At 38.0% G+C, this 14,573-nt stretch overlaps 1 protein-coding gene across 7 annotated transcripts in view; it reads right to left on the bottom strand.

Annotated features, from left to right (window-relative positions):
• The window catches only part of Zfyve16 (zinc finger FYVE-type containing 16), a 49,333-nt gene that overhangs the window by 3,886 nt on the left and 30,874 nt on the right, over positions 1–14,573 (bottom strand). For all 7 annotated transcript variants that reach the window (XM_028855978.2, XM_037209503.1, XM_028855979.2 and 4 more), the window contains 5 exons: positions 14,334–14,481; positions 8,413–8,493; positions 3,805–3,967; positions 2,748–2,853; positions 1,745–1,912 (listed from right to left, as the gene is read on the bottom strand). In XM_028855978.2, coding sequence (XP_028711811.1) covers positions 1,745–1,912; positions 2,748–2,853; positions 3,805–3,967; positions 8,413–8,493; positions 14,334–14,481 — 666 coding nt within the window. The remainder of the gene's footprint in view (positions 1–1,744; positions 1,913–2,747; positions 2,854–3,804; positions 3,968–8,412; positions 8,494–14,333; positions 14,482–14,573) is intronic.

The following is a 14,573-nucleotide window of genomic DNA, read 5'->3' as shown; positions in this document are numbered from 1 at the left end:
GTGTGACTAAGGAACTGTCTCAGAAATACTGACACAAGCCAGGCCTGGTGGAAACAGGCCTGTAATCAAGCTACTCGGGAGGTGGAGGCAAGATGATCCCAACCAAGTGCAAGGTTTACCTGGACTACAGGGTGAGTTCAAGGTCAGAGACTGCCTTGAAATAAAAAAAAAGGGCTTAAAAAAACAAAAAACAAAAACCAGCTCTAAGATGGAACATCTGCCTTGCATATAGGAGACCTGGGTTCAAGCTCTCACTTCCTATTTGGGGCAATATGTTGATATCCATTGAGTGCATACTTGGATCTGGCCACTATACATCTAGGAACTCGTTTTTTTTTTTTTTTTTTTTTTTTTTTTTTGGTTATATTTACACTTACGCAAAAGTAAAATACTGTCAACCTAAATTTCAATAAAAATATACTAAATAATACCTAATTAATTGTCATCCACTTATTTAATCAAATATGACTATTATACAACCATTAAAAAGGATATATACTAGGGCTGGAGACATGGCTCAGTGGTTAAGAACACTGGTGCTACTCTTGTGCAGATCCTGAATTCAATGCCCAGCAACCACATGGTGGCTCACAGCCATCTCTAGTGGGATCTGATGCCCTCTTCTGGCATAAAGGCATATATACAGATAGAGCAATAACAAATCTTCAAAAGAACAGGTACTAATATATAATTTCTGATACATTAAAAAAGCATGGCAAATAAAACATCTGAAGAGGAGTGATAAAGGTTTTATTACACACACATACACACTTGCTTGTATATGCACAATCACAAGAAGTATATATATAGTACTAATTGCCTGATGAGGGAGCAGTAATTAAGGAGAGTCTGAAGATGAAGAAGTGTTTTAGAGTTAAGGGTAAAAGGAGATCTTTCCAGAGCTATAGCCTAGCTCTGCTAGGAAGCATTTACTTTGTAGTCTAGACTTGACATCTCCAAGGCCCACCAATTCCATATTATACAGCTTGACTGCTACTCCTTGGAAACATTTAATGAAATGGTGTATGTGTGCATGTGTGTACTTTTAGATTTTTCAAATTTTGAGTCATGTACATCTAATTAGAATAAATTCCAAAGCCTGTCACAGGACAATTACAGACCAGCACACTGGTCATCAGGTCACCATGCTGAGTGAAACAAAATCCACTGGATCACAGCCACACTCAGTCACAGTAGAAGCTTCCCACATAAGAAGTGAATTGTGGGAGAAACCCTACAGCCTACAATACCCAAAATTGTCACTCTTGGACCTTTTACAAAGAAGCCGGACTTGAGTTAGAGATTAACAAAGGTAATACATGTGAAGTGTGTGCAATTTCTGGCTCAGGATGAGAGGGTAGAATACATGTCTAGCAGTAAGACCTTGGGTTCCATTACCAGCAACACACACACACACACACACACACACACACACACACACACACACACCACCACCACCAACAACAACAACAACAACAACCCTACCACCACCAACAACAACAAAAAAACCCCAGGAGACCCCCTTTTCTCAATAGGTTAAATAAAAATCTTGATACTTTAATTTAAATTGTATCAATTTCCGAAGCAGCCAGTTAGAGGCCTGAAGTCTGAGCGTCACCCCAGAACTCACCCACAGAAGTAGAGAACTGACTCTTTCACATCTGCCCCATGGCACACATGCCCCACACAGAAACAGGTTTATATAAATAGAAATTCCAAAGATGCATCACAAAATACACCTTACCATATCAGTGTCGATGGAAACTCTGAGTCCAATTCTGTTCATTCTGTTACTCTTCAGCGTTCTCAGGTGAGGGCACAGCGCGGCACTACAAGCCGTGGCTATTTCTTTCGCAAACTGGTAACTAGCTGCTAAGACAGACATGTCTTGGTCCTTTAGGAAGTAAAACACCTGAAAAATCAGTTAAATTAGAAAAGAAATCATGATTATGACTAAGAAGCCAACAATTATTGCTTTCAATTCAACTTTAATAAAATCCCAACATTAGAGCTTTGAAATCACTGGTTGAGAGCATTCTACGTCTACAGCTTGAATCTGTATGATAAATAAAAATTTAAAAGCAAAGACTACACATTATGGGAATGGCTCAGCTATTTTGCCCAAAGTTGACTTGTCTCAATGAAATCCTTGTTAACTCAGTTCAGAGCCCATACACAAGAACATCTGTATGGAATGAGATCAGACAGAGACACTATGATCTATACTTGTTGTATCCTCTACAGTCTGTTCACTCTGCACACATGAGGTTACCAAAGTGCCCTGAGGACTCGAAAGGACCGCCAGGCTGGGAGGCTGTGCTTCTGGAGCTTCAGTCTCTGATCTTATAAAACACTGAATGTGCAAAAATGGTTTTCACATGAGTGACAATTATAAGTGGCTGTCAATAAAATCTTGCATTGTAACAAAAATAATCTAGCAAATAACAGTATAAAGTGTAACTATTAGCTGTCAGGAAGTACTATCAAGATGAGGGCTTAAAATAAGTCTATGCAAATTCAAATCTGGGTGTGAGAGATTCTGGATGGAAATCTGTTTCAGTGTGGAGAGTGGAATGTATAATAAACTGTATCTAGATATTCAAAGACTGAGTATGCAGTATTTCCAAGTAAAACACACACACACACACACACACACACACACACACACACACACACACACACACGGGCACACGGGCACACAGACTATCCAAGCACAGCATGTGAAGGAAAGAGATCTTTCTCCATACCTCAGTGCATCTCACAGTCTTCTCTTCAGTTTCAAAATCTGCTTCCAGTTTTATTTTCTCACTTGGAAATCCTTCTAATGATATTCCGTCTACTGAACTGATAACACTGCATAATAAAGTAGAATACGATACAACTAATATCACAGTGCTGTCTATGAAATTAATTACTGAATTTGGAAAATGAGATGAGAAAATCAAAGTTTTACATTTAAAGCAGCAAAAAATATCTCAATTGTATATAAATAATCATCTATCATGATTCCTTGATTGTGCGATTATTTGTATTTAGTAATTATATCTCCTTTTTAATATGTCCAATTCAGACCCAGGTCTAAAATACTTTAGTTTCTTAACAGAAAAGTATCTCACAAATTAAACACTATTTTCTGGGGTTGGGATGTAACTCATTTGACAGACAGCTCTGAGACTGATCCCCAGCAACACAGGCTTTAGCCCTAGCACTCAGGAGGCCCAAGCAGGAAGATTTCAAGTTTAAGACCATCCCACACTACATACTGAGTTCAAGTCCAGCCTGGGGTACATGGCAAGACTATTTTGGAATCCCTTCCTTCTTCTCTGTCCTAGAACCCGTACCCATCTCCAGAAATGAGAGGGTGTGGACAACTGAGAAGATGACTAGCACTGGTAACCGATGAGGCCTCTAACACATACATCGTCAAGTCTAGCTTACGCTAACAGGGAATTCATAGAAGTCAATAATCAAAAGGAAACCCTTATTAACTTGGCAAAAATGTGTACCATCTATCAGGAAAGGCATTCTGCCTTTTCTTAGCCCTGATAGAAAACTACCTAACTGATGTTTTAATATCAGCCCTCCCCAATGTGACTATTCATTTATAGCTTCCTGCCCAAGAAAACGTATGAATCTGGTTACTTACATGTTTGAAAAAAAAAAAAAAGACTGTATTAGTTGGAATAGAAATATTTAAATTAATGCCTAATTCTGTATTCATTAAAAAATATTTCGTGGTATTAAAAGGATGTTTGTACCACCCCCCCATCAAATCAATTATATTTTAGAACAAGAAATTCCTACCCTTTATTCTTCTTTTCTTCCGAATCCACCCAACAGATGTCCACATACTCTCTCAGGTCTACGGCATCCACTTTCCCACAAGGAATCTTAAAGTCCTTTTGCTCTCGTAAAGCCAGCCGTAAGCCGTCCATGGTCTCTGGAGTTATTTGTACCATTAAGCCGTCTAGAAATCAAAGTCATACTTCATACTGAGTTTGCCAAATTTCAGTATATGTGCCAAGTAGCAGAATTTACTATTAAAATATGTTTGGGGCAAGATACAAGTTTTAAATATCCTCCGTTAATCATTTAAATGTTTGTTTTTCACTAGGAAAATAAAATTATTTCATACAGTTAAGAATTATGTTTGAAGTTATGCCAAGACAGTAAGTTATGCTTCTTACTAACAGCACAACAAAAACATCACACATCATGGTTAAGTAGGGTTTATTCTAGGATACAAAGATGACTTGACATGTGCAAATCAATAAATATTACATCAACTAAAGGACAAAAACCATGCATCAATCATCTTGCAGAAGAAAACACTGGATAAAATTCAACATCTATTCATGAAAATAAAAAACCTCAATAAATTAGGTTTAGAAGGAACATGCCTTAAAACAAAAAAGGCAATATAGTGCAAACCCATGGTAGCATCACAATGAAAGGGGAAAAGTGGAGCCCGTTTCCTTAGGATGAAGGAAAAACAAGAATGCCCCCTTTCACTACTCTACACCCCACTGTAGTTACCCAGACACTATGTTGGGGGGAACAAGAAGGGGCATCACACAGGGAAGAGGGAGTCAAATTGTTCCTGTTTACAGTTTGTAGGAGGCTGGCAAAAATCAGGAAAAACTGAATACAAAATCAAGATACAAAATAAGGAGCATGCATATGTATATACATATATATGTATATATCTATATGTTACACACACACAAGCATGCTTACAAAGAAATCAAGACAGCAATCTCTCATAACAACAAAAAGGAATAAATTTAATGGAGAAACCAGATGACTTCTACAGTGATAATGACAAAACGCCAATGAAAGACATAAAGACACAGGAAATGGAGACACGGTCATGTTCACAAATTAGAAGGACTGATATGGCCAAAACATTGATGCTATCTAGAACAATTGCATACTCAAAATAATTTCCATCTAAATATCAAGGGCCTTCATCTGAAAGGAAAACAAATTCCCAACCCTAAAACTCTCAGGAAAGCACAAAAGACGCAGAATAGCTTAAAAATAAAATCTCTCTCAATATGAACATTAACCACCACACACACACACACACACACACACACACTCTCTCTCTCTCTCTCTCTCTCACACACACACACACACACACACACACACACACAACAGAGCAGAATAGAAAACCTAAAAATAAATCCAGCCATTTAAGCCACTTGATTTTCAACAAAGGTGCCAAAACAGTTACTGTAGAAAAAGTTGCAATAACTGGTGCTATCCAATGATGATCCACTCAGCACAAGAATACTGAACACTATGGCCCTGACTCTCGCCATGTACAAAATCTTCTCAAAATGAACCAAAGGACAAATGCAAGCCCTGAAAATACGAATCTACTGGAATGAACACAGGGGAAATTATTTAAACCTTATGCATAGACAGATATATTCTCTCTCTCTTTCTCTCTCTCTCTCTCTCTCTCTCTCTCTCTCTCTCTCTCTCTCTCTCTCTCTCTCTTATAAGAAATAAAGCACAGCTGGCTGTGGGGGTCATGCCCGTAATCCTAGTACTCAAGGGGCAGAAAAAGAAAATAAATGTAAAAAGATGAACCTAAAGCATAAATAACAAAATGTACATCAAATGAAGCCTCTCCTGTACGACAAAGGAAAGAAGAATGCAGACTGAACCATGAAGATCAGGAGAAAACATTGGTAAATCAAATGTTTTCTGACTAGGAGCTAATGGAAACTGAAAAATCTCAACAGTTTGAGACTGTGTTAGTTTGCTTAAAAAAAAAAAAAAAAGTGAAAACAGTAACAACAACCAATCCAGCTCCTGGTTATGGGGGCACTTAGTCCCAGAACTCTGGAGGCAGATGTGGGGGGAATAATAACTTTGAGGCTAGCCTGGACTACAGAGGCTTTGTCTCACAAAATCAAAATCTGGCTAGTAAATTCACAAATGATCTGAAGACATTTCTTCAAAGAAGTTTTACATGTCCAAGAAATAGTTGGGAAAAAATATTAAGCATCACAGTGAAATGCAAATCAAAACCACCAAATTTTCTCATTCCAGTCAGAATGGTTATAATAATAAAAAAAAAACACAAAAAATAAAACAAATGCTCTTGGTACCAGAGACCCAAGACATAGTTAGAGCACTGGCTGCTCTTCCAGAGGACCCAGTTTCAAATCTCAGCACCCACATGGCTGTTCACAAACCCCTGTAACTCCAGCTCCAGAGTATCCTATATCCTCTCCTGGCCTCCATGGACACTGTGTGCCTGTGGTGGACAGACATGCATGCAAGCAAAACACCAATACATATAAAATAAAAATAAATAAATCTTCACTATATAGTAAAATAAACAATATAAAGGAAGTAGAGAAGTGGAAACTTGTCCATTTACTTACGCATTTATTCTATTTAGTCATTCACTTACTCATTTATTTTGTGGTCCTAGGAACTAGCCAGGGCTTCAGCACATGGCAGGCCAGTGCTCTAGTCCTGAGCTACATTCCTAACTAGAGAAAGTAGAGCCTTATACACTGCTGACAGGACTGTAAGCGTTAGTGCAGTCATTACGGAAAACAGTACAGGAGTTCCTCAACAAGCCAAATTACAATACCTTATGATCCAACTATTCACCTAATGGGGGTGCCTCAAATGAAATTAAATAATTAATCAGAGATAAGTTAGGCATGATGGTTAAGGTCTAACCCTAGCACTCAGGAGGCACAGGCAGGAGGGTCGAGAATTTGAGCTCAGCTAGAGCTCCATAGTGAGCCCAAGCTAGACTAAAATAGCAAGACTCTATATCTGAATACACTCTGATGTTCCCCACCAAAAGAAACAATAAAAACAGAGGGGAAAAAAGATACTTCCATATCCTCTTATTGTAGCACTATTCTTAACAGCCACAATACTAAATCAACCAAAGTATTTATCAAAAGGATGAATAAAAACCATGGTATAAAGACATCCTGGAATATTAATAATTCAGCCAGATGAAGAACTGAAATCCTGTCACTTACAGCACCAGATGGAACTGGAGGCCAGACAGCAGACTAAGGGCACACCACAGAGAGCAAACCTCACTTTGTCTCAGTCATACATAGTATGTACAGACACTACAATAGAGCTACTTTCATACAAAGAATAAGATGGTGGCGCCTGCAAGTTAGGGAGGCAGAAATAGGACAGGAAGAGACTGGATGATGGTTACCACAATACAGCTACATATCAAGAATGCTGCACCTTCAGAAAGCAACTAAAATTCAAAATTTACACTTTATAAAGAACTTGCGGAAGAATCTGAAGTCTGTCAACCCAAAGAAATAACAACAGTTTAAATAGATGAAAACAGTAATTACCCTGATTTGACCACTATACATTCTATATATGATCCAAATTATCAAAGTATCCTCTACACAAATATGAACAATTATTATCTGTTAAACATGAAGGAGGAGGGCTCTACAAAATATCACATACAAACTACAAAAGTTAAAAAAAAACCAACCAATAGAAAATAGGCAACAGTTGTAAATGAGTATCTCACAAATAACATGTGTTCTATAAGTATGAAATAAAACATTCTATTTGCTAATAAATAAGAAATATGCTTATAATAATGACCATATTCAGAAACATATAAAAGATTAACAAGTTAAGTAGACTAATAATACCATGTACACTACTGAGAAACTTAACAGCCGCATGGTAATAAGGATTGGTAAAATCACTTTGCAAAACAATTTGAAAATACTCTGGGAAACTGAACATTTACCAATCTAACTAACTCAGGAATTCCAATCTTAGATATATATTAGCACTACTGTTTGTAATAACAGAAACAAGAAACAACCTAGATATTCATGGTCAGATGAACAAATTATCACATATGTACAAAATCTTTAATAGCACTGAAGTTGAACACATTACAGCTGCAGAATATGCATAAACCAAAAACATAAACAAGGTGCTGATATATGTAACTCATTCTTAGTAGGCATAACTAGGTAATGTATTCTGTAAATATACTCAGGTAAGAGAATAATGCGTACAGCAGTCAGTCTAGCAGCTCGCTCTTGAGGAGAGCAGGGGGAGGAAGCCTACATGGACCCAATGCTGTCATGCTCTAGTTCTTGCCTAGGAGATTATTTCAGAGGTCTGTGGTACTGACTATTCTTAACAACTTACATGTTCTTTTGTAAGCATCAAATATAATCTTTGGTTGGTTGGCTAGTTTTGGTTTGATTTGGTTTTTGAGGCAAGGTCTCACTATGTAGCCCAGGATGGCCTCTAATTCATAGAAATCCACCCACCTCTGCCTCCTAGGTGCCACTACACCTAACAAATATATTTCTCAAAGGTAAAGGAAAAATGACTTTACATTAAAACAATCAAAGATGAAGGTCTTACCTTCAACTATGCTGGACTTGGCAAGAAATCCTGAAGATGTTTTCAGAGCACCGTTGAATACCACGAAACTCGCTCCTGTCACTGATAATGAATAATAAGTTATATTTTAATCTGTTCATCTTATGCTATATTTATTACTCAAAATGACAAGCTTGCACATTTTAAGTATTCGATAAATTTTATGCTTATAATACATTAGAAATACAATAAAAAAGATTAAAATATTGTATAAAATAGTGTTTATATCTAGTGATAAACTAGTGTATTATTTGAAATGTTGGCGCTTTTGTTAATGAGGGTGTCATGAATCAGATTTACTGCAGGTGAACACAAAATGTGTAAGTCTCTGTGGAGTCCTCACCTGACAATTAAAGTTAAAAATGAATGTAACTTAGGGGCTGGGGAGAACGGTTAAAAGTGCTTTCCTCTACAAGCATCAGGACCAGTGTTAAGATCTCTAGAACCCATGTAAATCCTGGGTGAGTGTGGTAGCCTGCCTGAATTCCAGCTTTTGAAGGCATGAAGAGATGGACTCCTCAGACCAGTTGCCTAGCAAGACTAGCCGTATCAACAAGCTCTGAGTTCTACTGAGAGACCCTGCCTCAGTGAATACAGTGGAAGAGCAATGGAAGATGATCCAAAAACCAAACTCCGGTCTCCACATGCACATTTATACATGTGCACCTAAAGACATGCAACAACATGCATGCATATAAACATCAACACCACATACAAATAAAAAGCAGAGAAAGGAAAAAACAAATATAACCTTGGACACTAATTTCACCTCTAGAAACAAAAAAAGTATGCATATAAGGTTATTCATAACAGCATTTTTATAAGCAACTGAGGAATGATAGTCATTAATGACAGTAAGAGACAATTAAATGATAGACAATTACAAATGGGAAGTTACAGAGACATCAAAGTTCTTTACTAACATAGAATAATCTCCAAAAAGTATTAAAAATAACAAAGCAAGGTGCACAATGAAATGTGTTACAAGTTATCTGAAAAAGTGGGAGAAAGACATGTCTTGAGTGTATGCTTGCTTGAAGTCTCTGGAGAGATGTATAAGAAAGTAAACTGGTTTGTTGCTCTGTAAGAGGATGGCTAAATGGTTAAGAGAATACCTTTTCTACCACAATATAAATACAAATAGTCTGAATCTTACCACATATATATGTCCCTGTTAACAAATAAATACTTCAAACTCCCTAATTTTAGGGCCATGAAGATGGTTTAGTCACTGAAGTCCTTGCTATACAGGAAGGGGAACCTGAGTTCAGGTTCCCAGCCTTCAGCTCCTAGCTGCTGCCTGTAGGCTTGAACCATCCAGTCAGTGTGATCTAAGTAAGGGAGCCATGCTGCGGAGAGACTGGTCCTCTAAGGCTTGCCTCAGAGAATGGCTGCAGAAGTGGAGAAAGCCAAGTCCAGATTATAAAAAATCTAAAAAGGTACAATATACTTTATAAGGTGCTTAGGTGCTGACGAAAAAAGATGGGTATAGACAGTCATAAAATAATAGTCTAAAAATAGTAAAGTCTAGCCGGGCGGTGGTGGCGCACGCCTTTAATCCCAGCACTCGGGAGGCAGAGCCAGGCGGATCTCTGTGAGTTCAAGGCCAGCCTGGGCTACCAAGTGAGTTCCAGGAAAGGCGCAAAGCTACACAGAGAAACCCTGTCTCGAAAAACCAAAAAAAAAAAAAAAAAAAAATAGTAAAGTCTTTAAAGAGAGTAAAGTAATACAAAAAAGATGAAAATATTATAATATAGGGAGTTTGGCTTTTATGGTACTTTGTTAATTTTAAAATTTTTAAATGCTAATGAACAACAGAATGGCATCTGCTGAGAGACACTGGATTACGAAAGTGACTGCTAAATTAAATCAGCCCATATACTTTAGAGATGTCTTGGCTTCAGAATGGAAGTCAAAAAATGTGTTATGTTGTGGGAGAGTTTATGCTTTTATTTCTAGAGGAAATGAAAATCTATGGATTCCTTCAAAGTAAATAGAGATCAGATTTGCCCATGGGAGACCTCCTGAAGATCTTGGCTACAGACATGAGGGAGAAAGACAGAAAAGACTACAAGACAGGTAACATATATGCTGATCCATATGCATGGGAACAGCTCTGAGACTAGATGAGATAGAATAAATCATGTTGGCTACAGAGTCCTCATGACTTATTACATGCCATCCTTTCATACGGCATGGATATTTATATTACAGTTTGATTATGCAGTCCAGATGGACTTATAAAGTTGGCAGATGCCTTTTACCTGCTCAAATATAAAACCAAAAAAATCACATTCAGCTGACTTGTGTACACTGTATATTCCATACTTGTGTTAATGTAGATATATGTACCTTTAAAAGTTTGTGTGTTTTAGGCCGGGCGGTGGTGGCGCACGCCTTTAATCCCAGCACTTGGGAGGCAGAGGCAGGCAGATCTCTGTGAATTCGAGGCCAGCCTGGGCTACCAAGTGAGTTCCAGGAAAGGTGCAAAGCTACATAGAGAAACCCTGTCTCGAAAAACCATAAAAAAAAAAAAAAAAAAAAAAAAGAAGTTTGTGTGTTTTCAGGAAAAAAGCACCAGACACCAATAAAGTAGCCCAAGTGATCCAGCCTCTCTTACAGTTTCTTCAAAATTCTGCATCCAGAACAATTGGATGAGATGGTCCAGCCTCACAGACTACTCCAGCCAAGACTGCAGATGAACTCTACACTTTCCCATCACATAAAGACTAAACAAAAAAATAATATGGCTAGCTCTCCCAGGACATGACAATTATCCCAATTTTCTTAGGGTCCCCTAAAGATGTTGTCACCCTCAAACAACAAGACGCAGTCTGGAGAACATGAAGCCCACATTTCCAAGAGGTGGGGTGGGTGGCTTTTAGACATTCAGTGGGTTATGGATGTTTGTCATCGTTTAGGGGGGTTGGTTTTAAGTTGTTACTGGTCATGGGCAGGAAAAAAAAAACTAAGTAAAGGAGGTTAGATTCAGAGATCTCATTCTGAAAAGAAAAAGAGGGATATAAGAATGATAGGATATAAGGGTAGATTATTGAATCTACTTTTTTTTTTTTTTGAGACAGGGTTTCTCTGTGTAGCTTTGGAGCCTTTCCTGTAGCCCAGGCTGGCCTCAAACTCACAGAGATCCACCTGCTAAATCTACTTTTAAACTAAAAAAGCAACTACTAGTCTTAAATATTTTACATTGGTATGGATTTTTGCATAGTGATACAAATTTAAGGTTATTTTTGTTATAATATATATGTTTCTACTCTTGTTTAAGGTATTGCACCTATATAGCTCATCTAAAAATATAATGTAAAGTTCTAGTCCTTAAAGGCTATTATTACAAACTGTTTAAGATAATTAAGAAATGCAGGTTAGTAGTTAGTCATATGTAACAATCAAACTTGTAGTCATGTTAGTTATGTTTTCAAGGTCAAACAGAGATATATTTTAAATAGATGGTCTTCAAACACTTCAAAGTCCTGCAAAATATGGCATTTAAAATGTTTTAATAACATAAGGCTTTTCATGACAGTGAGACAGACACATCTGCTCCTGGCAGTACCAATCTACTTCAAAAAGGATGATGGGCATCAAAGAACCTCCATATGGAGTTTGCTTTCATTATGGCAAAGTTAGCCACTGGGTAAGAAACTACCCTTACCTCGACTGCTGACAGTATGTTGTCCAAACTGGACAATCAGAATACAAAAGAAAACAAGTACCAAACTTTGCCAAGACAAAGTAGGGCAGTCCTTCAAAATTCCTGCTTCACATAAAAGTCTATCAGATATTCTAGGCCTGTAGGCCAAGAATGGTTGCCCCAACGTTACAGAGGAACCTTGGGTTACTGTCCAGGCAGCCAGCTATCTCTGTTATTTCTGTAGTTTTAGAAGTTGCTTGCTCTGCTCTTACTGATCAATCAGGTAATATTATATCCTTCTTGGGTCTTCAATGGGGTTAAGACTAGATAGTTATAGTTACAGTTTTGCTTGATACTCAATTCAAAAAAGAAACATGCATAAGTGATGTGAAGTATGTAAGGTTAAGAAACATAAAAAGTTGTTTATCTAAGAAGATGTTTTAAGGTCTAAAAAGATGTTTTTTAGGATGAAAATACAAGTTATAATAGAAAATGGTTTAGGTATAAAACTTTGAATTCACTAAAATAGAATAGATAATAAAGTACTTTCTCCAAATTTGCCAAATGTAAATGACTAAACATTGTGATAATTCTTGTTCTTACTGTTTTACTATGTTAAGAGTTAAAACCTTTTTATTTAGACAAAAAGGAGGAATGTTGTGGGATATTTGTACACTGTGTATTACTGTGACTAGTGTAATAAAAAGCTGAATGGACAATTTGCTAGGCAGGATGTAAAGGCAGGATTTTCAGGGACAGAAAGGAAGAGGAGGAGGAATCTAGGCACACAAGGGATGCCAGAACACATGGAGAGGAAACAGGAGGTTCAAGATGGAAGGGAGGCTGTAGGCTGATGAGAAACTACTACTACAAGGAAATCTAAGTGAACTGGAAGCTCAGGCTCAGTGAGACCCTAGCTAGAAAACTAAGGTAACGAGAGTTGAAAACATCTATATCAATCTCTGACTTCCATACACACACACACACACACACACACACACACACACACACACACACACACACACTTCTTACATTTTAATGACAAAAATGTCAGTTAATGGTAAATAAAAAAGCAAAGTAGAAAAGTAGAAAACTATCTATTCAACCCATGTATTAAACAAAAAAAATAGCCAGGTGGTGGTGGTGCACACCTTTAATTCAAGCAGTTGGGAGGCAGAGGCAGGCAGATCTCTGAGTTTGAGGCCAGCCTGGTCTACTGAGCAAGTTCCAGGACAGCCACCAAAACTACACAGAGAAACCCTGTCTCAAAAAAGGAAAAAAAAAAATACAGTAAAATGTCAACAATGGCCTTATTTTGTACTGTGTGTGTTTGTGTGTGTGTGTGTGTGTGTGTGTGTGTGTGTGTGTGTGTGTGTGTGTGTGTGTTATGTGTGATACAGGTACCCTCAGAGTCCAGAAGAGGGCATGAGACACCCTGAAGCTGGAGTTACAGGCAGTTATAAGTGCCTGACATGGGTACTGGGAACCAAACTGGATCCTCTGTAAGAGCAGTACATGCTCTTAACTGATGAGGTCTCTCTCCAGCCCTAAAAGGTTTATTTTTATATTTAATTAGGTATATGTGTGTGGGGGGGCATATATACACATGAATGTAGTTGCCAAAAGAGGGCATGAGATCCGCTGGAGTTGTAGTTACAGGTGTTTGTGAGCATGTGGGCGCTGAGGACCAGACTCAAGAGCACTGCACAGTCTTACTGCTGAGCCATCCCTCCAGCCCCTACTCTTTCACTGCTTTTCAGAACATTATCTTTACAACTGGAAGAAAAGATTGTTAGCAGTGAGAGCATCCGGCTATTTGAATGCTATCCTGTGACAATGTGTTAAACTTAGGAACCACGAACTTTCAGTTTGTCAGCCCTCCACTGCAAGTCTGGGAAGGCAGCAGCCAGAGCTGAGGATCATGTCTCACTCCCATCCCACCCCACCCCACCCCACCCCACCCCACCCGTCTACCTTGTGTCCTCCCAAATAACAGGAGCTGAGCAGAGACTGAACAAATGAGAAACTGTGGAAAAGAAGACCTCACACCATGGGACCTACTAAAGAAAAGACTTCCAAATCTTTGCCTCTTCTAATGCAGCCAGAAATCAAAACACAAAAGAGAAGCCATTTTTCCAATTATTGTTTATAAAGCTGCAATGTTAAGCATACCAGTCCATCATTAATTCAGGAAATAGGCTAAGGTATCGATTTCTTTTTGGAGGGATCTCTTAAGTGGGGCTTCATAAATTACCTTTTCTTGGCTGTCCAGTGGCACTATTGGCCTGAGTTTGATAAACTCCATCACTTTGTACACATACCAGATGAGAATCTGCTTCTGTACTAAAACTAGCGCCAATGCTGATGACATGCTCATTAGAAGAGTTTATTACCTTCATTACCTGAGGAAAAAAACACCACATTTGTTAAAATCAACTTTTATGCCTAGTCTAGAAGTTGTATTATTGATCAACTTCATTGGTAATGTGACAAA

This window comes from Peromyscus leucopus, chromosome 11 (genome assembly GCF_004664715.2).
Source record: "Peromyscus leucopus breed LL Stock chromosome 11, UCI_PerLeu_2.1, whole genome shotgun sequence".
NCBI classification, from domain to species: Eukaryota; Metazoa; Chordata; class Mammalia; order Rodentia; family Cricetidae; genus Peromyscus; species Peromyscus leucopus.
The sequence above is the reverse complement of the archived record's forward strand: the minus strand, read 5'-3'. Positions and strand labels throughout refer to the sequence as shown.